Source organism: Thermobia domestica, chromosome 5 (assembly GCF_964235325.1).
Source record: "Thermobia domestica chromosome 5, izTheDome1.hap1.1, whole genome shotgun sequence".
NCBI classification, from domain to species: Eukaryota; Metazoa; Arthropoda; class Insecta; order Zygentoma; family Lepismatidae; genus Thermobia; species Thermobia domestica.
The window spans coordinates 44364808-44388680 of record NC_137458.1 but is presented as its reverse complement, the minus strand read 5'-3'; the positions used below and the strand labels follow the sequence as shown (position 1 = coordinate 44388680).

Here is a 23873-nt window from a genome sequence, read left to right as displayed (position 1 = left end):
TTCCCGAGGTACTCTCTCTATACACAAAGTTTCATGAAAATCGGGCTCTGATAGATACCTAGGGTTCCTTGTAAGAGGATGGACCAATAAAAATCTCTTCCCTGAAGGAAAATGAGTGCAGAAAGAGCTACTTTCTTGGGCTACTTTCAAGGGCTACTTTCTTGAAAACAGCTGAGTACAACGATGTTCTGGATTTCAGTAAGATTGAGTAAGACTAAGATATGTTGAAGATCTCATCATGAGAAAAAGTCTTAATGGACACAACTATCGAATTATGACTGTTTGGCCACTACAGGCTCAGATTTTTTAAAACAGCCGAATATAATGACATTTTTTATTTCAGTGTAAATGAATGAAACTGTGATACGTTGTAAGTCGTGATCCTGAGAAAAAATGTCTAGGACATTCTAGAGTTTTTCTTCGTCTCGAAAAATGAGCATCTGAATGTTATCTACCGGTATGCTTAAATAATATTGGTCGCTACTCTTCCATCCCTTTTTCGGGTTGTGAGATAATTTTGAACTTTTCATGATTTTATACAATTCTACCAGAATTCCAGGTATCCTTACTTTCTTCTGTTTTAAAAAATGTGGCCCCGTAGTTGCTAAATGGTCACTGATTGGTGTTTGTGTCCATTAAGACTTTTTCTCTGGATCACAATATCTACAACATATCAAGGTTTCAAGCAATTCCACCGAAATCCAGAATGACGTTACCTTCTGCTGTTTTCAAAAAAGTGGTCCTGTAGTGGCCAAACGGTCAGTGATTGCTGACTGTGCTTATTGAGACATTTTCTCTGGATCACAACATTTACAACATATCAGAGTTTCAGTCATTTTGGTCGAAATCCACAATATCAGGATATTCAGCTGCTTTTAAAAACATGGCCCTGCAGTGGTCAAACGATCAGTGATTCGTGGTTATATCCGTTAAGACTTATTCTCAGGATCACAATATCTACAGCATATCACGGTTTAGTCTTTTTTTTTTTTTTTTTTTTTTTTACCGAAATCCAGAATGTCGTTATCATAGGCTGTTTTTAAAAAAGTGGCCCTGTAGTGGCCAAACGGTCAGTGATTTGTGGTTGTGTCCATTGAGACTTTTTCTCAGAAACATCATATCTACAACATATCACGGTTTCAAGCAGTTCCACGAAAATCCGATTTTCGTAAGGATTGTGCGGGGTCCTTTGTCATTTCGAATTGGGCATTGGCCCTATAACTCTTTTCTCGCAAAAACGACAAAACCGGTATTCCCTACTTTGAAGTCATCTTTGCATGGGCAGAGTTTAGTTTCTTTAAAGTAGTCCTTTTAATCAAGGGGGGCCCTTTGCCCCTTCAACCTATTTCACGAAAGAAACAACAAATACGTGTCGATTTATTTTCGGTCTTGTATATAAGTGCCAAGTTTGAAGGAAATTTGATGAAGAGAAACGGAAAATTATTATTTATATATAAACATTAAAGCTGTCGTTTGGGGGGGGAAGGAAGTCATTTGGGGGCTGGCCCCGTTGGGAGCCCCCCGTGGCTACCCCTGGAAGAGATAAAAAACAATGCAAGCCGTTCTCACTGTCATGGCACCCAAGCAGAGGGTTCCTCACACCCTTTTTTTATGCTAGTCACTTTGACCCAGGTGGATGAAACAAAGATCAGCAGTGTGTCAGAAATAGAAACATCTAGAACCGGTTTTCTTTTATCTTCATTAAAGTAATAATAATAAATACAAATTTCCACTTGTAGAATGCAATAATTCCGCGTGAGTCAATGAATGCTTTAACATTGTAATTGAATCTGGAACACTATCACAAAATCATTGGTGCATCGTTACTGGTTCTTAGTGCAACAACCCCTAACGTTAGTGGTTCATTAGTGTATGTCCTACAAGTAAAATATCATTGGGGTCATGATGAACTTGCCCACACTTCAAGCACTAATGAAAAAAATTCTGCAATTCGTTAGTGCATCATTAGTACTTCTAGAAAAAAAAGTTTGTATGGAATTTGATTTCTGAAATTGTCCCCCCCCCCCACACCAAAAATCTTGAATAAATCCCAAAATATGGTAACGCTAACATTAGTGCTCAGTGCGTTTAAGAGAACTAACGATGCACTTACGATTGCCGTTAACCCATGTAACCTATCTAGGTGTATGTCAGTTAGTATGAAATTTGATATTTCTGAAGTCGGACCACCCACCAAAAATCTTGAATATGTCCCACAATAGGATAATACTAACCTTGGTGCTTAGTGCGTTTTAGTGCACTAATAATGCACTAATGATGTGATAAGTTTGGTGAAAATCTGTCTGCATAAAGACGGGTAGCGAGCAAACTTCATATGAAGAAAGACCCCCACCAAAAATCTTCAAAAACTCGTAAACTCTGATAGCTCTAACGTTAGTTCTTAGTGCACTAATGTGCACTAACGATGCACTTCCGATGGACGACGTTTGGTGTAATTTGGGAGAGGTAAGGGACCAACATCAGACACGTAAGTTGATGGTTTGTTCATGGTAGATTGCGTAAGTTTAAGGTCAATTTTCTCGAAATACTGGGAGGCCACAATTTTTTAAAAAAGTTGTGCAAAAGTGTACAATATTCATATATTATTTTTTTTTCTTAAGTCATCGGTATGAAGATTCCGCACTCCAAGTTGATGGTTGAGTTCGAAATTTTAGAGCTAATTTTCTGGAAACACAGGGGTGAACAAAATTATTTGAGTTTAGTTGATTTTGAGTTTAACGTTCTTTCAGCAGCGAGGTTATATGAGGAGGGACCTACAAAATTGTACGAAATTCGCATATTATTTTTAGCTACCTAAATCTCGAATCTGGTGATTCCGCACTCGAACGTCAAGTTGGAGTGCGGAATTTTGATCACAAATTTCTGGAAACACATGGGTGTACAAATGTTTTTAAAAGATGTACAAAATGTGTACAAAATTATGAACATGTTTAATACATGATTTGACGATTTCGGACTCCAAGTTGACGGACCTTTATTAAACGTTTAATAGTGTTTATATATTTAATTCTATTATATAAGTCACGCATTTCCTTACTTTTAAAGACTTTGCATAAATATTATTCTTACCATGCGAAGCCCAGCATTTCAGCCAAAGGGTTTTTATGTAATTGTTCCCTTTCTATTACACATTCTTATTCATTGTTTGAGAAGACACTTAAAATACACTTAAATACACTTAATAGTTGTTTATTTCTAGCAGTGTTACAAGTCTCTGTAATAAAGTTAATCAAACGTTGGCAATTGTTGTTCAAACCTGAATAAACGTAGATAAAACAACTGAAATAAGAAAACACCAAATCGGAGGTGTAAGGGAAGGGGCTGGCGCCCCATTTTCTTTTAACCCTTCTTTCTCTGCTAGTAAAATTTGTCAAACTTTGAAAATTGTTGATCAAATTTGATCAAACGACTGACATCAAAAAATTTCGAATCTGACGTGAAGGAGGGGCTAGCTTGTAGTTAGCCCCCCCTACTAAATATTGCTTATATTTATGTTAGTAAAGCTGATCAAACGTTAAAAATTGTTGATCATACCTGATCAAACGATGATCAAACGATTGACATAAGAAAAAGTCGAATCGGAGGTGAAGGGGGGGCTGGCCCCCTCATTTTGAAACCCTTATATCTCTGTTACTAAAGTTGATCAAACGTTGAAAATTGTTGATCAAACCTGATCAAACGATGATCAAACGATTGACATAACAAAAAGTCGAATCGGAGGTGAAGGGGGGGCTGGCCCCCCATTTTGGAACCCTTATATCTCTGTTACTAAAGTTGATCAAACGTTGAAAATTGTTGATCAAACCTGATCAAACGATGATCAAACGATTGACATCAAAAAATTTCGAATCTGACGTGAAGGGGGGGCTAGTGTGTAGTTAGCCCCCCCTACTAAATATCGCTTATATTTTTGTTAGTAAAGCTGATCAAACGTTAAAAATTGTTGATCATACCTGATCAAACGATGATCAAACGATTGACATAAGAAAAAGTCGAATCGGAGGTGAAGGGGGGGCTGGCCCCCTCATTTTGAAACCCTTATATCTCTGTTACTAAAGTTGATCAAACGTTGAAAATTGTTGATCAAACCTGATCAAACGATGATCAAACGATTGACATCAAAAAATTTCGAATCTGACGTGAAGGGGGGCTAGCGTGTAGTTAGCCCCCCCTACTAAATATCGCTTATATTTTTGTTAGTGAAGCTGATCAAACGTTAAAAATTGTTGATCATACCTGATCATACGATGATCAAACGATTGACATAACAAAAAGTCGAATCGGAGGTGAAGGGGGGCTGGCCCCCCATTTTGGAACCCTTATATCTCTGTTACTAAAGTTGATCAAACGTTGAAAATTGTTGATCAAACCTGATCAAACGATGATCAAACGATTGACATCAAAAAATTTCGAATCTGACGTGAAGGGGGGGCTAGCGTGTATTTAGCCCCCCCTACTAAATATTGCTTATATTTATGTTAGTAAAGCTGATCAAACGTTAAAAATTGTTGATCATACCTGATCAAACGATGATCAAACGATTGACATCAAAAAATTTCGAATCTGACGTGAAGGGGGGGCTAGCGTGTATTTAGCCCCCCCTACTAAATATGTCTTATATTTCTGTTAGTAAAGCTGATCAAACGTTAAAAATTGTTGATCATACCTGATCAAACGATGATCAAACGATTGACATAAAAATAATTTTAAATTTAGCATGAGGGGGGGCTAACTGCACGCAGATCCATTTATCGTATATTCCGAGAGAAGAAAATTTAGTATTTTTTATTCCTTTAGGTAAACAATGGTGACAAAGAGTAGGCGGTTAATAAGCGTCCATTTACTTGTTTGTTGTTTGTGCTATAGGAATATGAGGCTCAACCTATAAGTTAACGCAGAACTCGAATCACATGCAAAGGGTACCGTGATTAGTGGTAGAGCTCATTCTTGGTGCGAAGGGTTCTTTGTTGGATTTCAAACCATATGAACTAAGGGTGTACAAGCGTTTTCTTCATTCTACCCTTTCTTTTATTCACTTTTGCTCTTTATTTCTTTCATCTTGAATCACTTGCACCACTATGCCTTTTATCGAACAGGGCACATCCGCGGGATATGCAGAGAAATTGACGATAACAGCAAGCACTCGTGCTAGCCACAGCCACAAGCTTACTAGAGAACTTGTAATAACCATTCAGTGTTATAATATAATAACCACGAAACCCAATCGCGTGCTGGGATCGAACCAGGGACCCCTCACACCAGCGGTGAGAGCTCTTCCACTGAGCCACTGCGATGCGAACCTCCTTATTTATCTTTAACCAAGTAAGCAAGCAACAGCACTACTGGAAGTAAAACTAATTTTGGAAGCTACATATAACTATATCTTTATTGTAAACTAGCTGAATATACCCATTCTTCGCATGGGGCTGTATTTGGAAGTCAATGTCTATGGGAGTATAACCATTCATTTCAGCGACCGCAAAAACTATGAATTCGACGCTAATATCGGTCGTTTTCTATTACTTTTATATGTCCCGGTAAACGCACCTCTGAGACCCCCGTGGTTTGAATTTTGAAAAAAAAAAAAAAAACGCTTCGCCTTGGTCTGGGGTCAAGGTATCCGTGACCAAAATTTGGTAACTGTCGGTCAACTTGTGTGGTCCCCAGGCCGGTCCCGGCAAATGCTCCTCCATGAGACCCCTCTGGTTCGAAATTAAAAAAAAAAAGAACGCTTCGACTTGATCTGGGGCCTGGACCAAAGTACCCATTACCCATGACCAAATTTTGGAACTCTCGATTCATTCCCAGGTCGCACACACACAAAGACAGACAAACACACAAACAAACTCTTTATTTTATTTATATTAGATAGATTAGATGATGCTTCCATACAAATGGAAAACTTGTCTTTCTCCTCTCCTGCACACACTTGATACTCAGAATTGTATGTCATGAAGAAAAACCGAACAGTTTGTTGACTACTACTAAATTGACTTATTATTGACTCAATATTGGCATGTTCATGTGGTTGTTTGCATTTAATTCACATTGTAGTGATAAATAATACCTTTTGCAATGGTGATTCAAAGAAATAGATAATTTTTGTATTTATACTTTGTCAGTTAAATAAGTTTTCATTATTTTAATCAACAGAATAACAGATAATTTATTTCAGGAATTACACAACTTAACACTACCTGCATGGACGTCTTCTGTGTATCCTGATAGAATGAGACCATTAGCTGCAATAAGCCTAGCTGTTTTCACTTATTCTCAAAAAATGAAAAGGATTAAAGGTGGTAAGTGTGTATCAAAGATACCTGGAATACAAAATATATACAATTAAACTGCTCTTCCCTAAATTACACAAGTGAAGTAACAATATGTGTTTTAGATGAGATAGGTGTATCGTGAACAGTGGCATAAGCAGAAGTTGTCAAGAGGGGGTTCAAACTCCCAAGTTTATATGATTTCAGGCGTATGTACACACATCTTAATATGAATATGTGTTTATTTTAGCATAATATCTTGCTCAAGGAGGTTAAAACCTCGACTTCCCGTTCCGTACGCAACTTATTGTGAACAACTATCAAACATTTACGCACAAGGTACCTCACTTAAGGCTTGCTATACACTATAGGATAGATCCTAGGAAATCTCTTACGATTTTTCCTAGAGTCAAAATCTCAACGTGTATGAGATCAGATTGCGTCATTTCCTATATTCTGAACGATCCTACGATATTTTTCTTGTTTAGAGCACGCTCTATTTCGGAAAGAAAATTCGTAAGATTTCGATTTAAGCAATATCAGGTGAGAGAATTTTTTTTTAAAAGGTATGCAATTTAACAATATAATGTCTGGTATCAATATCAGTAGGATGTGGAGTGTAGTTAGCATTGGAATGCATCAATTTTGTACTCTTATTAATTAAAACTATCTCATGATATTGAAAAACATGGGCGTAGTTATCCTGGTGCTATCCTATTTTAGATCTCGCAAATTTGTGAAATTTATGGAAGAAATATGTAATGTAATTTTGAAGGAACATTCACATAGTCCAAATACTTGGGCGCTGCATTGTGAGTTTAATATTTCGTAAGAAAAGCATGTTGAACTTAAACACGTAATGAGGTCAGGCAGGAAAACTCTTTACGTGTATGGCACAACAGTGTAGGATTTCCTACGAGATATGTCGTAGCATTTTTCCGAAGATAAATCCTAAGTTATTTCCTAGGATTTATCTCATTGTGTATAGCAGGCCTAATAGTTGATGAAATACGTTACGCTTTAAAAACAGTTGGAACAAATATAAAGGTAACCAAGAAAGTTCTGTCGCTTTTTTGGAGGTCTGTGTTCAATTGACCCTCAGACCGTAAGTTGAATGCGAATGGAGATAAGGCGAAGGTCAGTTGTTGGTGTGAATATACCCAACATATTACCGGTTGAGGCAGTTCAGTTATATCGTGAACTTGCGTAAGGATAGAGTGAACATAGAACTTCCACAGAGCGTCATAAGCGCGTGTATGCTGTACGAGTTCAAAGTGGAGTCAAACACAGGGCCGAAGATACGCCAGGCCATTGGTGAGGTGTCGTGATTACGCGGACAGTGCAGCGGTGGTTTAACAAGTTTAAGGACGGTGTCGAAACACTCAAGGACGCACGACGTGCCGGAAGACCAACCCACTTACAAAATGATCTTCAGGCAGCAATTGAGGCGAACAGTGCCCAGACATGTGAGGAACTGAGACTACAATTCAGTGTGAGTAGAGAAACCATTCGGCAGCACCTCCAACTTGCGGAGCACTACATATCGGGTCGACGGGTCCTACATGATTTAACTCCGGATCAGAAGGCAACGCGAGCAGACACTTGTGTTTCTTTGCTGTCTTGTCTGAGGACGGAGCTATTTTTGGTCAGGTGTTGACATATGATGAGAACTGAGTCCTGTACGAAGCTCCACGGCGCTGTGATCATTGGTTAGCATCCCATGAACCGGTTTCAAAACAACTGAAACCAGCGCAAGGCAGAAGAAGGTCCTCCTGTGTGTTTGGTGGACTGTTCGCTGCATCGTGCATCGGGAACTGCTACCAGCTGGTCAGATCATCAATACAACTGTGTACTGTCAGCACTTGAGCCATGTTCAAGAAAAACTCAAAACTTTGGAGCCAGCACTTCTGAATTGCAAAAGGTGTCCTGTTAAAGAAAAACGCTAAAGCCTCATGTTGCAAGGATGACCCAAAACACCATTCTACGCCTTGGATGGGAAACACATTCCCCATATTCCCCAGACATTGCACCGTCTGATTATCACCTGTTCCACTCCTTGGAGAATCACCTTAGAGGACGCCAGTTCAAATCCTTAGTAGAGATGCAATATGCACTTGATACCTTTTTCGCTTCACGGTCCACCAAGTTCTACCGCGATGTAATTCATGGTCTTCCAGAACGTTGGCAGAAGGTCGTGGATGCTGATGGGGACTATTTTTGATCTTCCAGGTACGTCATAAGTGGCTTATCGATGTTCGAAAGTGGTGGGTGGAAACGTGACATAACTTTCTTGGTTACCTTTGTAAATGCCTTACAATACATAAATTCGTTAAAAAGTATCAAAAAGCATTAATGTGCTTCAATTAGAGAGAATGTCATGTTATGACTAACACTAGAAATGAATTGTTGAAAAGCTACTTCAGCTTTTTTTGTTTTTCTCATACTTGATTTTGAACTTTTTATGTTGATGTTTGTCACGGTGATTTTATACTGAAAGAGAATAATGTTAAATATTATTTGTATATTACTTAGGGGTTAAGCGTCTCTGAACTATGTAGGTGTCATTTAATTATCTGTTATTAGTACTTTTAATGGTAAGACAGTCTCTCATTTTAACATTTGGCTTCCAAGTCACTATTCTGAGTTCTTCCCTTAGAGGCATTAGACTCACCCAGAGTAGCCAACGTGTTAAAAATACTTATCAATCAAAAATAATAATAGTAGCGTATTTTTTTTTTTTTTTTTTTTTTGGCTGCAAGGATGGACATGATTATCTACCACTAGAAGGGCTCCATAACTGCACATATTTGAGTTTACTTGAGAAGGATATCATTACATAAGAAACATTTATCCTGTGAGTTCATAGGAAACCTCTGTAGATAAAAATTAAGAGTTTCAAGTTGACAAAGTTTGATACATTGATAAACATGACAAAGAGTGATTCAAATGAAATTAAATGGAATCTTTGTTTTACGTCCCACAGTTATGCCTGCTAGGCTAAAGGAGACGATGATGATGAGAAATCAATGAAATGAGGGAATGAAGAAAGTGGAAGGGAACGGGAGAACCCCGAGGAAACCCGAACTCACGGTGTTTGTCCACCACAAAACTCACTTGGTGCGAGCTGGGGTCAAACCAAGGACCCCATGCACCAGAGATGAACACTCTGATCCACCGCAGCTCCCCTACAAGATTGATTCAAGTAGCCTATGCAATTGCAACCATACTTGACGACTTTTCATCACTGACAAGCATGCTACGGGCCTGGTCACTGAAATCTTCATCCCTTTTACGAGATCCTTGACATTTGTTAACGTTCCACAGTTGTGCTCCAAGGATAAGGGAGACAATGATGATCATGGTGGTGGTATAAAGAAAGTGGGAAGAAACTAGAGAACCCCGAGAAAATCCACGTACATGGTGTTTCTCTACCACGAACCCCACTTTAGCGCCAGCTGGGATCAAACCAGGACCCCACGTACCAGAGGTGAGAGCTCTACCACTGAACCACCACAAACCTCATTATTTATCTTGCAAAGCAACGAAAATCAACGAAACAATCAGGAAAGCAAAGAAACTACTACAAGTAAAACTAATTTTGGAAGCTACATATAACTAGATCTTTATTGTAAATGATGTTTCCAAACAAATGGAAATATTGCCTTGCTTCTCTCTGTCCTGGGTGGGGCCTGCGGTAGTTCAGTGGTAGAGCGGTTCTCTCGTGCATAGGGTGCTTAGTTCGACCCCATCTCGCGCCAACTGAGTTTTGTGGTGGACAAGCACCGTGCACGTGGGTTTTCTCGGGGCTCTCCCGTTTCCTCCCATTTTCTTCATTCCACCATTTCATTCATTTCTCATTATCGCCGTCTCATTTAGCCTATCCGGCATAACCGTGGGACGTAAAACTTAAAGATTTTTCTTTCATATTTATATATAATGAACAATTAGCACCTGAACATGTTGCCCACGACCATTAAATCGGTTTACTATTGAGTCATTGTCGGCATTTTCATGTGGTAGCTTCAAAATTATAGATACAAGTTCTTGCAAATTTTGTAATTAATAGTAACTTGCTATTATGTTTCTTCATTAGCTTATCTATTAAAAAAAAAAAACACTTTAAAAAGCCGAAGCTTGTCTAAAGAACAATGGAGTGTCGAACGCCTATTTGTAAGTTTAGGTCTTACTTTGATACAAGGAAGCCGTGAACGAAATCAAACAATACTGTGGAATTTTACTTTTTGAGAACAGAATAGAAAGCTCTTTATTATCGGTAAACAAGGAAAGCAAAAGCCGGCGTTTATTATCTTCAGAATCTCTTTTCTTTGACTTTTTGATTATTTTGACAATACCAAATATCACAATGACATCATTAATTTTCAACGATCTTATTAGCGAATGTGTCATTTGATTGTTTCTTGTAATAATAGCATAAACAAGTGATTAAATTTGCTGATTTTCATAAAAATAGAATCTTTGTTTGGTTTATGAGCATATGTCTTCAAGGCCATGTTCAGTATTTTTATTTTTTTTTTCTGGAAAGAGGTTATTATCTTAAAAATAGAGAAATCGCATTAGAGAGTCTTACAATTACACCTGTACACTTAATAAACAGTAACAAAGTGAGATGAAAGTCACTTTTCCGTAAAGAGCTCCTTCGTGGCTAAGCGGCTAGCGTATGCCCCTTTAGAACGGGAGACCCGGGCTTGTTGAAAAATCGCTTCCGTTCAAAAGTTATCTATGGACTAATGAACGGACGCTCAAATTCCCGTTGCTCATTGAGATCTTAATTAATTGACTTCATTAAGAACTGGACCGAGATAATTTCTGTAGCTATCTACAAGGTTTGTTCTGAAAGTAAAGAGACAAATCGTGTCGTTGAATGCACGTGTATTTAATTGGGTAACCGGTAGCGGGGGAAGATGGAGGAACTTTGTTTTACAATGCGAAAGAGCTCAGTTGGCTTGGAACAGTCAAAGCTAGTTGACAGGCTTGAGAGTGTATTCCTTTTTATTGCTAAGTTACGCCAACAATGGAGTTAACGTTGGAGCAGCGTTACACTGTGAAGTTTTGCGTTAGAGTGAGGAAATCCCCTACCGAGTTGTTCGACATGATCAAGGCAAATGATGCATTGTTCAGATAGCGAATATTCAAATAGCACAAAACCTTTACAGACGACCGAGAAGACGTCCACGACCAGGAGTGGTCCTGGGACTCTTCAACAATGACGACGAACGTTAATATTAATTGTGGGCTTGCTTTATTGAATGCTAATCGGCGTTTAAATGTGTGTGATTACAGAAGAGTTAGAGGTTCCAAAAACTCAAGTTCATGAAATTATAACTGAACATTTGACTAGAATTGATATCACACGCTATCAGCGAGGTTTTGACTTTAAAAGAATGCATAACCACGCTTCCCCAGTCACCATATGGCCTCGACCTCTCTCCATGTGACTTTCCTGTGTCCGAGTATGAAATGTACGTTGAAAGGACACAGATATGACACCATACAAGATCTCAAAAGGACTGTAGCAAATGTGCTCAACAAGATTGAAAAAAAAAAAATCTGAGACGCCTATAAACAGTGAAAGAAATATCTCAGCTTGACGTGTCGATGCCCAAGATTCTTACTTTAAAGGATACTAGGCGCATTAAAATACTTTGTCAAATAAAATATGTTTTTAATACTCGTTTCCTTACTTTCAGGGCAGACTCTGTATTATATTGCAAACAGCAAAATTTAAAATTCCCTTTCGTTCAAGAATCATCGTGTGGAGTAATGTACGTACGTACAACATTACAACCTTATAAGGCCCACTAGTGATCCTAATAACATTACAATCTTATAAGGGCCAACTAGTGCGATCCTAATAACATTACAATCTTATAAGACCCACTAGTGATCCTAATAATATCACATTCTTACAATCTCGTAAGAATCAAAAATGACATTAATAACATTACAATCTTACAAGGTCCACTAATGATCCTAATAACATTACAATCTTATAGGGCCCACTGGTGATCCTAATAATTTTACAATCTTATAAAAATCCACTAGTGATTCTAATAACATTACAATCTTAAGGGCCCACTTGCGTTATCCTAATAACATAATACTCTCCACTAAGTTCACTTTCAGTTTTCGAGTTTTAGTAAATAACTTAAAGAGTATAAATAATATCAAAAATATTGATAAATGTAGCCAGGTAGTACTTACAAATGTTATTAAATAAGCTTATTGCTGTTAGCAAGCCTTTTCCTACAGATCAAAAAATCTTGGTACGAAACTAATTGTCATAATTCTTGGTCACTCATTTTTTATACACTGTACGAAAGTTCTTCAAAATAATTAGTAGTTCATGGAATATAATTTCGGATACTATCTGTATCACTTTCTAAATGTTGTAGTTTATGTAAATACAAGTATAATTTCGGATACTATGAGTATCACTTTCTAAATGTTGTAGTTCATGTAAATATGATTTCGGATGCTATCCGTGTCACTTTCTAAATATTTGATATTCTTTATTGTGTTCTTCATTAATTTTTTTTTTTTTTAAAAGGAGCGAGCTTAGCGAAAAGCTTTGAAAGCAAGTTTTACTCGTGGAGGTATATAAGACTTAATTGTTGTATCTTCGTAAACTTGTTTGGGAATAACACTAACACGTTATTACTGATTTTATCATCTGCAAGGATGAAGTTAAAATTGTGACATCTTGTGCTGGAGAATATTGCTGTAGTGAGTTTTATTTTACAGGACCACTCATTGGACAAATGTTAGATCATATTATGCGTAAATCAAGCGGGACTCTATCACCGAACAGAAAACTTTTTATGTACTCAGCCCATGATATTACTATCGTCAATATTATGAGATCCATGGGATTTACAGAACTGTTAAAACCAGAATATGGTGCAATGCTGATGGTGGAGTTGCATCGTACAGAAGAAGATGGTGATGTTGTACAGGTATAGTATGAACATACTGTAATTTTACATTCTCCTTTAGCCTAGCCGGCACATCCGTGGGACGTAGAACTTTAAAAAACTTAAAACTGTAATTTTATATTGTTTAAGAGGGAATAGCTAAGTGTGAAATGGATCAGGAAGCACATGTGGTTCAAATCGAATAGTAAACTGAAGGTAAGTATCTCATAAGCTTCGATGCTGGAAAAGGTCCTAAAGAGTCATTCTAGGTGAAATTTGCTTAAATAAAATAGTGGAACATAAACCGAAATACAGCATCTGGAGAGCATTGTTTCATAACTCTGAGAGTTCTACAAGTGCAGTGAGATTTCTTTTGATTGTATTTCTATCCGACAAATACGTTATGATCATCCGTCTCTCTTCTTCAAAAAGTTCTAAGCCTTGTCTTTGTAATCACGTTTTCTTATCATCAGTGTCCTTTCTTATCTCTATGTAGGAAGAAAATCCCATCTCATTGATCATATTTTAAAAATAGAATGTTCTCGCTCGTCCTCTTCCAGAATATTGTTTTCGAAAATGTTTTGGAGAAGAGCATCATGTCTGTGTAAGTGTCCAATTAACTTTGCTTTGCTTTGTATACTTCTATTATTTTAAGTAGTTGTCTTTCCTAAACTTCTTGCTATACCTTCTTATTGTTTTTCCTGACAATCCAACTAGTTCTTTTAATCCTCCTCCAAAACCATATTTCCTCTGAGTCGAGTCAAGCTTCCTCCTGTTTGGTTAATGCCACATCTCTTAACTATATGTCAAATCACTCCACAGAAAAGCTTTTAGAATAGTCTTCTTAGCGTGGGTGTTCATGTACTTGTTCATAAAATGGTTCCCTTCATTTTGGAAGGCGCTCTTGACCAGTACTATCGGTATAGTACCTGTTGTTTCTTTTTACATTACTACCGAGATAGCAAAATTCTGCCGCTTCTTGGAGTCAATCTTGCCTATTTTTACGTTAGCCCTTCCTCCACCTCTTCTTATTTTTGGTTGTCTTGGTATTTATTCTTGGCTTGAGCTTTATTTCGTGGTTTAATACGATGAGTATTGTATTGTATTTAGACCCTTTTCCAAGTTCGCCACTATATGAATATCATCGGCAAAGCTGATGCAGTTGCCTCCCCAATGAACGTTTGAAATAAGCAACGCGACAGAGGACATTCCTGTCTCATACCTCTTCTAATTTCTGCTTCTTTCTTGCTATCAGTAATATCCAGTTCAGCACTTCCGCTTTCGTACATATTCAAAATTATTCGGCTGTCTTCCAGGCAACCTCTACTTTGCACATTGCTTGGAACATTATCTTCCAATCTACTATATCAAATGCTTTTCCTAGGTCTATACGTTTTCCTGTTTACTTTTAATCTTCTTTTCAATATTTGACGTAATGCAAATATTGCTTCTATCGTTTCTTCACGTGATCTGAAGCTAAATTTGTCATTGTCTAGATGTCGGTCTATTTTCTTCGTGATCCTTTTCTTCACTATCGCTAATAGTTTATCGATGCTTGTGTTGGAAGGGCCAATGTTCTATATTTTGTGCACTCCTTTGCAGTATCTTTCTTGGATATTGTGATAGTCGTACTTTTTCCGAAATGAATTGGTATGATACTCTCTTCAGAGCATTCCGTTATTATCTTACGTAATTTATTTTTGATGTAGTCACTACTGTCCTGTACAAGTTCCTCAGGAATGTTATCTATTACCATTTCCTTCATTTAATTTTAACCTATTTAGCGCATAGGAGAACCCTCATTTTGTTATTGGAGTTCCCTTATTTCCATCCGTTAGTTCTTCATCTTCAATATACTCATCGAGACCTCTAATTTCCTCGCCACTTCAAGGGTCCTCAATATGCTATTTCCATCTATTACCTACGTCTTCTGTGCCAAATAGTAACTTCCCATTTTTGTCCTTTACGATATTACTCTTTGTTCTCGGTCTGTAGTGTACCATTTTAATCTTAGAATAAACTTCTCTCTGTTTCCCACATTTAAAATCGTCTTTGACTTCTTCGCTAATTTTTTTCAACCACTTTTCCTTTTCTAGATTGCACAGTGTTGTTATCTTGTTTTTGATGATTTTATGTGGATCAAGGTTTCTTCTCTAAGTTTGATCCTTTTGTAAATTTCCAGAGTTATCCACGTCTTCTCAGGTTCTGGCCTCCTCCTTGCTAATATTATCGTGATTGCATTTTTCATACTTGATTTGATTGCATCCCAGTTGTTTCCTATAATGTTGTCTTGAATTACTTTATGACTTCTATATTCTTCATCTTATCAATGACTCGTTTCTTTCGACATCTCAAACTGTGTTTCTTAACTCTAATGTTGTGCTTTGCCGCAACAAATGTACGATCACTATCTATGTTAGAAACACAATAACTGTGACTAGACTAATTCGTCGTATATATATATATAATCTTATAAAATGTTGGGAGTAAACATTTTAGTAAAAAACATATTTTGTTTTGTATTGTTCTATCTCCTGCATATCAAGGCATAGGTGGTTATCGTTACTTAATTACTCTTGTTTCACTAAAATGTTATGTACCTGAAATAAAAGTTTAGCTGCCATGTGTAACTATTAAATGGATCTAAATTCCTTGATTTACTTTGCTCTCGTGTATTCATTTTGCCTTTCGTGTTTGTACAGTGTTGACATGTTATATATTTTTTAATATTAAAATTAATTCTATTAATATTAAACATCTCGTACTTTACAAATAGCATGTGCATTTCCTGCCTCGCAGAAGGCAAACAACAATAAATATATAGGAGGAGAGGAGAATTCGAAAAGTAAAGGCACATTTGAGAAAAGTTGTACTTATTCTAATGATAGAAAACTGAAACATGCCTTATTTTTCTACGTAACCTCACTGAACTTCAATGCACTTTTCCCAACGTTTCACAAGTTTTTTGATTTCGTCAGAAAAAAATTTTTCGGTTGCATCTGTAACCAATTTTGCACCACATCAATGACTTATTTTCCGGTTCGGGATGATGTACCCAAGTTCCTCAGTCGTTAAGGTCGACGGCCTGCTGGATCTTTCATCGTCACATAAAGAAGTTCTTCCCTGTTTGAAACGCTATATTCATACGAAGATCTTTCTTCGCGATAAACAGCTGTCATCATACAGTGCTTGCATTGGACGAATAATGTCCGCAGGTTTCACACCTTCCGCACACAAAAAGCGAATCACTGCTCTCATTTCTTCCTTGCTGAAGATCTCCAATGGAGCTGCCACGTTTAACGGTCTGCTACACTCCAACGACTAATACAGGAATACGAGCGACACGTTGTCTCGAAATGTTGCCAACTACATTCACTCAGCGCCGGTTACTAGCATTGTTGCCAATCCTGGAAAGAGAAATTGCAAATATGCCTTTACTTTTTGAATTCTTCTCGTATAAATAATATGCTACTTAACAATCTTTCTTCATATAAAGTTCATAAATAAATAAGTATTCTTTTCTAGGAGAATAAACGCTATGAATTATGCTGTAATTGATATGATTGCAAGGCTCGACATCATCTTTATTGCTATAAAAATTCGTTTTTCTCAAAAACTACACATGAGAATTTTACTCTCAAAGCATTTCACTTTGTTCAACTTGATGTGATCTATCGATCGATATATCGATTTAGAAAACGTTACAGTTTGAATAAAAGTGAAAGTCGAGTTAATAATCATTTTAAGCTATATCTCATTAACCTTACTGTGTGTTGTCATCCAGAGATGGCGCGGGTCAATAAAAACTTGATCCATGATCCACTGACCCACAATACACCGTTACCTGCTCTGACCCACAACCCAACAGGACCCACTCTGACCCACCACCCGCTAAAATCCGTTGTCATATATTCTCCACGCCCTTCTCTACACTGACTAAAACAAGGCTGTGAAATTATCACTATCGGAGTTTGAATTTCTACGATCAATAGCTCAAATACTGCTCTGTTGCAACAATGGTGGATCTGACCTTTACGATATGAAATGGTAAAGTCATTTACGATGAATTTCAATTTAATTATAATTATTTATACTTTCGAGTGCAAAATAGGATGAAATTTCCGTTTCAAATTAAGTTAAAGTATGCTAACGTAATCGAAAAAAAGTGTAAAATTCGACTGTGTTTTCAAAGCCAAGTAGTAAGTTCTTTAGTTACGTATTACAACAATTACAAATACCAATATTCAAATATGCTTGATGTTTTACTTAGATATATTCATCTCAGGTAAGTAAATAGAACCAAATGAAAAAAAAAAAAAGAATGTAGGCCTTGAAAGTAAAACTTAGACGAATTCATCTGTGTTCAGAAGATACTGTCTACATTGCACTGAGCAGTGTGGGTCGGTGGTTCATAGTAGATCGGTGGGTCAGAGTGGGTCGTAGTGGGTCACGTCCTGTTGACTGATGACCCATTGACTCACAAATCTTGACCCATTGACTCACAAATCTTGACCCATTTGGCCAACAACCTACTGACCCATTCCACCTCTGTTGTCCTCTTGGTAGTTTATAACGAAAAGCTTAAGAGTTTACTTCAGTATCGGTGTCATATAGATGACGTTGCTAACTTTCAGTATCAATTTTTAGGTTTACAAAAATCATTTTTCTTGAAAAACTACGCTGAGGATTTACCTGCCATTTTTTCTTAAGCTTAATTAGGATTATCAATTGGTGTATATATCACCATTGAAGATTTCCCTTTAACGATAACTTGTAGAAATATATATATATGTTATTAAGGATAATGGTCTGTATCGTGTGATATCATTTCCTATGGTCTGTATCGTATGGTATCACTCCTTTTTTTTGGCCAAACATGTAGAAACTTGTTCTTTCATGACCCACTCGGGAGAGTAATGCTCCCGGAAGTACGTTTTTTTGCGTGCTACTCTAGCCAACTGTTTTACACGCTATCCTAGCCAGTTGTTGTAAGTTGGTCACAAAATTTATATCATGGAGTACAAGGGGAACAAAACGAGCCCTGCGGGGCTTCTAACCCGTTCCTACTACTACTACTACTACTACTACTACTTATCTGCACAAAAGTAAGTAAATCACTTTTTTGAGTATTATTTTCATATTATTTTTATTTAAAAAGTGTTATAAAAATGTAAAAAAAAAACTTTCCTCGGACCGAGTTCGAACTCACGCCAAAAGAGATTTTTATCACTAGCACATAGCGATAGCCCACTCGGCCACGAAGACCGACAGCAACGATTGTTTGATTTCTGCTATTTGAACGCAACGTGGCAAGAAATGGATAACGCCAACCAATCAGAACTGTTTTTTTTTTTCGTTCCTACTTCTGGGAGCATTACTCTCCTGAGCTAGTCCTGTTCGTTTACAAAGAAAATTAATTATAAAAATAAGTTAAATGCAGAAATCTACGTAAAAATACAGTAATTCAAATAAATTCGATTTCTTGTATCATCATTTGAACAGTTGATATATGAAATATTTTCATAATTTTAATCTAATGAACTCAGGGTTATTATATAACCTAAAACATTATAGCCTTTCTCCTGCTAAGCGCCAATAATATTGTAGAATCAATTACCTTTTTATTTTCCAGCTTCTGTACAGAAACAATACAAGAAGCGATTCAGAAGTTCGCTTACTTCAACTCCCAGGCTGTTTGACATTATGCCCAGTGAACCAGTTCTATGATTTGCTGGAGACCATCGTTCCACGGAGGTGGGAAGACGAATGCGTTTTATGAGATGACACAGAAGATAGGAAACAAATAGAGATCGTACCTAAAAGTATACATATAATAAAAGATGAGTTCTAATGAAGTTTTAATATATGGTCGTTCATTGTTCTTTACAAAAGCGTGTGAATAATACGTCTAGAGTGCAGTGAAAAGTATGTCAATAGCATGCATAGTATTAGTTAATGTATTTTATGTAAATATTTTATGTAATTCGAATTTTATGTGTAGTCTACTCTACTCATTTGAGCATCGAGTCTTAAAAATCAATGAAGCTTAAAAATAATGCTTTTTTATTTTCTAATTCAATACATTGAAATTTTTTATGTCAGCCTGTCAACTATATTTCCTTGTACGGTTGTGCTGTTGCTTATTGTTCCAAATAAAGATTGAAAACAATCTCAAATAGACTATTCTTTTTACTGTCTTTGATGGTTATATACAGGGGCGGACTGGCAACCATAGGGCCCACCCTGCTAAACTGAAATGAGGGCCCATTGTATAAAAATGTAAGAAATGTACTTGGCATTCTTCATATGTATTACATATAAAAGTCCATCTTCGAACCCATAAATAGTATCCCATATATTCATACAAAAGCAAAACATTAATTACAAAAAATCTGAAGTAGGAACGTTTTAATAGTAACTCATACAGTGTGTAATTGGCATTATCATTTTTTATTGTAAACACACACAATACCGGAATTGGTGCTTTCAGTTATTTATATAGTGCTATTGTTTTTTATGTAATGAATTTAAACCATTTATTTAAACAAATGAGTGTCATGTTTTAGAAAACCCAAAATATATACATGTGCAATAAGTAAAAACTAATCTCAAGGCAACTTTGAAACACTCAACATTACAATGTAACGGTTAATTAGTCCCTGGTGGAGAAGAATCCCAGTAATTTATTAAGAGCTGTTTAAAGTCTGCTTCCGTACATGTATAAGAAAGATATATATATATCAGGTAATTGGCAATAGGTTGTGTTGTAAGTTTCTTTCCTCATAAATCAGTTCTAATATCAAATTGGTTGAAATTTTCTACTGAATTGCATACTGTAGCCTAATATAATATAAAATTAATATGAATGCCAGAAATGTATCCTAATAATATCTTCATTATGCCTCAGTTAAACTCACAATTTCAAATATCTACCTAATTCTTTGGAGCTAGATACAAGATCGTTAATCACTTTGTCGTAATCAAACGTATATGATTTTTCTATGTATAAAAGAATAAAGTCTTCCAACAAATTTTGTCTAAGCGATGAACGCAACCGATTTTTGATCATTTTCATAATCGAGAAAATTCTTTCACATGATACTTGGGTACACGATAGAGTTAGAACATACTTATGCGCTTTATACAACGATGGATATAATGGACCATAAATATTTAATTCGTGAAGCAGCTGCAGTGCACACACTAGACACACTTTACACTGTCTTACAGGTTTGCATTCCCATTCATCTTCCTCCTCACTCTCAGCTACATTATCTTCCTCTTCTTCATTTTCCTCTTTTTCACTACTATGAGCATGTTGCTCACAGCCATGCTCATTTCTTAAAATATCCTGCTTTTTTACATATTGGTGGATTATAGTTCCTATAATGACGGGCAAATTGGAGCAGTTCCTCTTGAATTTGTTCTCTTTCCACTTTGCAATAATGTGGTAGAGTACTGAGAGCTGAATCAGGTAGTTCTTCTAAAGTACTTATCTCATGGAAATGGATTGGATTCAGCTATGCAATGTCCTTCATGAGACTGTCATTGCAGATAAACCGAGAATATGATTGCTCAATTGCAGTATCGAAAATAACATTGAAAACGTTTATCTGAAACACTTTTAAAGGAGAATCTAAAATTCTTGCCTCATCATGGGAAAGCTCGTCTGCTTGAAGACTTGCTACTGGTATTCTCTTTGCAAGGAGAGAAGTTTCAACTGCAACATCGTATCCTGCATCCTTCAATTGTCTTTTCAAGTCCTTTGCAAACTCCATAGCTTTATTTACGTTTCGTTTTTGCTTTAAGTCTGATTGTAACGTACAAATCATTTTTGTAGCCGTTAGATAATCCAAACCAGATTTTTGCAAATACTGCGAAGTAGGTGTACATAGGTGAAAAAGTTGGCTGAAAACAAAAGCCACAAGAATGTTTTCAAATTTACACCAGTTCTGAACCAAACTTGTCTTTAAATGTGACTTCTGCTTGAAAATCACTCATACACTGAGAAAAAAAAATGTAGGTGGCATACTTAAAAACGTAGGTTACATTCGTAATTCCTGTAGTTTCTGGACTTAACGTACAACCGTATATAACATCCTGCAGCAAACGTATAGCTGAAAAAGTATGTATTATACGTACTGTCTGCACAAGTGCAATGACGTCATTCGTGTGACGTTATCTGCAGTAACAAGTATATACGGAGGTAATATCTAGCTTTGTGACGTCAGGGTCGTATGTAGCATGTGGGTTAATAATGACGACATACACTGACTATCAGGACGGAGCATGATTTCAAGAAGTATGCAATATACGTTCTGTACGTATGTTTCTTGCGTTCAACCCCGAGACAGCATCTATATTGTACTTGTGCCCCATACGTACGACTAGATACAGAATACGTATTGTACGTATGTATTATACAGATTTTCCTTATGTCGCACACAGCTTGTCCAGATACAGCATACAGAGTATCCGTATGCACCATACAGAGTGCATATATGTAGCTTACAGACTGTCTGCATGCAGCATATAGATTATACGTATGTCGCGTACAGGTTGGCCATATGTAATGTATAGATTGGATGTATATAGCTAATAGGTTGTCCATATGAAATATACAGATTTTACCTGTATCGAATACGTATTGCCTTCTTGTAATGTATGAATCGGACATATGCAGGATCTAGAGTGTACGTATAGTGCACCATTATTAAAGTGCTGCAACATACTGCAAAGTGCATGATACATTCTTACTGTAATGTTGTCAAATATTGTTTTACTCTGTATGAAAACAAAAATAGCTTAAAATATGGTTGATCTCCTTTGTGCCAATAATAATAAAATTAACAATACTACACTTTTCAAATCTTAGTTTGGAGCAGTGAAACTGTCCAAAGAAATGTATTTACCTGCAGGGTGTCCTATAAGTTTGGGCTTCCTGCTAATTCGTTGGAAAGCTACTGCAAAGTCAAGTGTTGAAAAGTGACACAAGCGTTAATTTTAAAATTATGGGCACAAAGCAGGGGCGGATCCAGGACGGACTTCTGGGGGGGGGGGCGGTCGGCGGTAATACTGCTACTTTTAAGAGCTCCAAACTTGTTATGGATGGGTTTATTTATATATAAAATAAGAAAGTTTCCTCTTGTGGGGGGGGGGCGATCGCCCCGATCGCCCCCCTCTGGATCCGCCCCTGGCACAAAGGAGGTTAACCATGTATTAAACTATTTTCGTTTCCATACAGAGTAAATCAATATGTGATATATTACTGTAAGAATTTATCATATGGTTTGCAGTTAGTTAGTTGCAGCACCTCAATAATAATGCAAAATGCACAGCCTTATACAATCCTATATTCAAACTCAAACAAGATTTACGTACAATCATTTATTAAGCTGTTATCATCCATTGCTTGTACGATATAAAGATTATTTTACCTCATTCTTTTCCTTAATAGTATCTTCTACTAAAGTGCAGTTGTTACCACAAGAGGCCTGAATATAATTTTCCAGAAATAACTTCTCTGTACATTTTAATTAACAGTTTTTTTTTTTTTAAATGTCGCAATAATTAAAAGTGTGGTGTCAGCCGGAAACGCATTCGCTTACAATATTATTCCTACTCAGTACTCGCCATTAAAAATGAAACACCAAGAAGGAGACTGGGTAGATGCGCCAAAGTTCCCAGGCCGATACCTAATAGTAAGTGCAGAATACTCTTAAACGTTCGCTGTATTCGCTGTGTGACAACGTGGTGACAGCGGAGGCGTTGTGCAGCCATCGACTAAACATATTTATTCTTCCCTGCTATAGACATTCTGCAAATTTGGACTTTCCTGGATGCATCCTTCTTAGTGCAACAGTTTAAGGAAAGAGCAATTTAACAGTCTCATACATTGCTTAAAGAAAGAGCAATGATTCTCAGAATTACTCGGAAGATATATATACACAATAATTTAAAACGGTTATTTCAAACTTTGCAATTCAAAGCACGAAAAGAACTATAGATAAAGGAACACTGATTTTAGCCAAATAGTAATTAGTAAACTCAATCACACTCAGTACCATTAGTTGCTTGGTGTTATCCGTAAGTCAGAGATCAAGGTATCTCATTTCGTATAGATTTTTGCATTTGTTTAACGCTAAAAATGTATTTTATCGCTAATTGAACCCAGTACCATATATATATCGACAGGACGTACCTTAGTCACAAGGTGACATGAGTGAAACACTAAACTATTCGATTGACACTATAACGACTCTATAGAAAAGCGTCGTCAACCTGGTTCGTCTTGTAAAATATCAGTTACGAAGCGATAATTACTTTTCTTTATGTAAAAATCAACTCAGATATTCAAAGATTATTAGTCTCACCTTTATTGCTTGATATGTCTTAAATATTCTTTTTAAGACCCTAAAATACATAAATTTACTTGACTAGGTCAACACATAACATGTACATAGCCACAACTATCCCATAATAATCTCTTACATATATTAAAAACATTCTTCTTTTCTGTTAATTTAAAATGAACATTCTACTAAGTATATTACATATTTATGAGCACTTTTTGCCCACGGTACAGGTAAATATTATACAAACTAAAGTATTTCGTTATAGAAAATGTCGCCCGACAAAGGGACTGAATATA

The 23873-nt window shown here is 36.6% G+C and overlaps 1 protein-coding gene across 1 annotated transcript in view; it reads left to right on the top strand.

Moving 5' to 3' along the window:
- LOC145685900 (prostatic acid phosphatase-like) overlaps positions 1 to 19286 on the top strand; it is a 51238-nt gene extending 31952 nt beyond the window's left edge. The window contains exons 5-7 of the mRNA XM_081758649.1: positions 6197 to 6320; positions 13053 to 13264; positions 18855 to 19286. Coding sequence (XP_081614775.1) covers positions 6197 to 6320; positions 13053 to 13264; positions 18855 to 19001 — 483 coding nt within the window. The 3' untranslated portion in view covers positions 19002 to 19286. The remainder of the gene's footprint in view (positions 1 to 6196; positions 6321 to 13052; positions 13265 to 18854) is intronic.
- The last annotated feature ends 4587 nt before the right edge of the window (positions 19287 to 23873 follow it).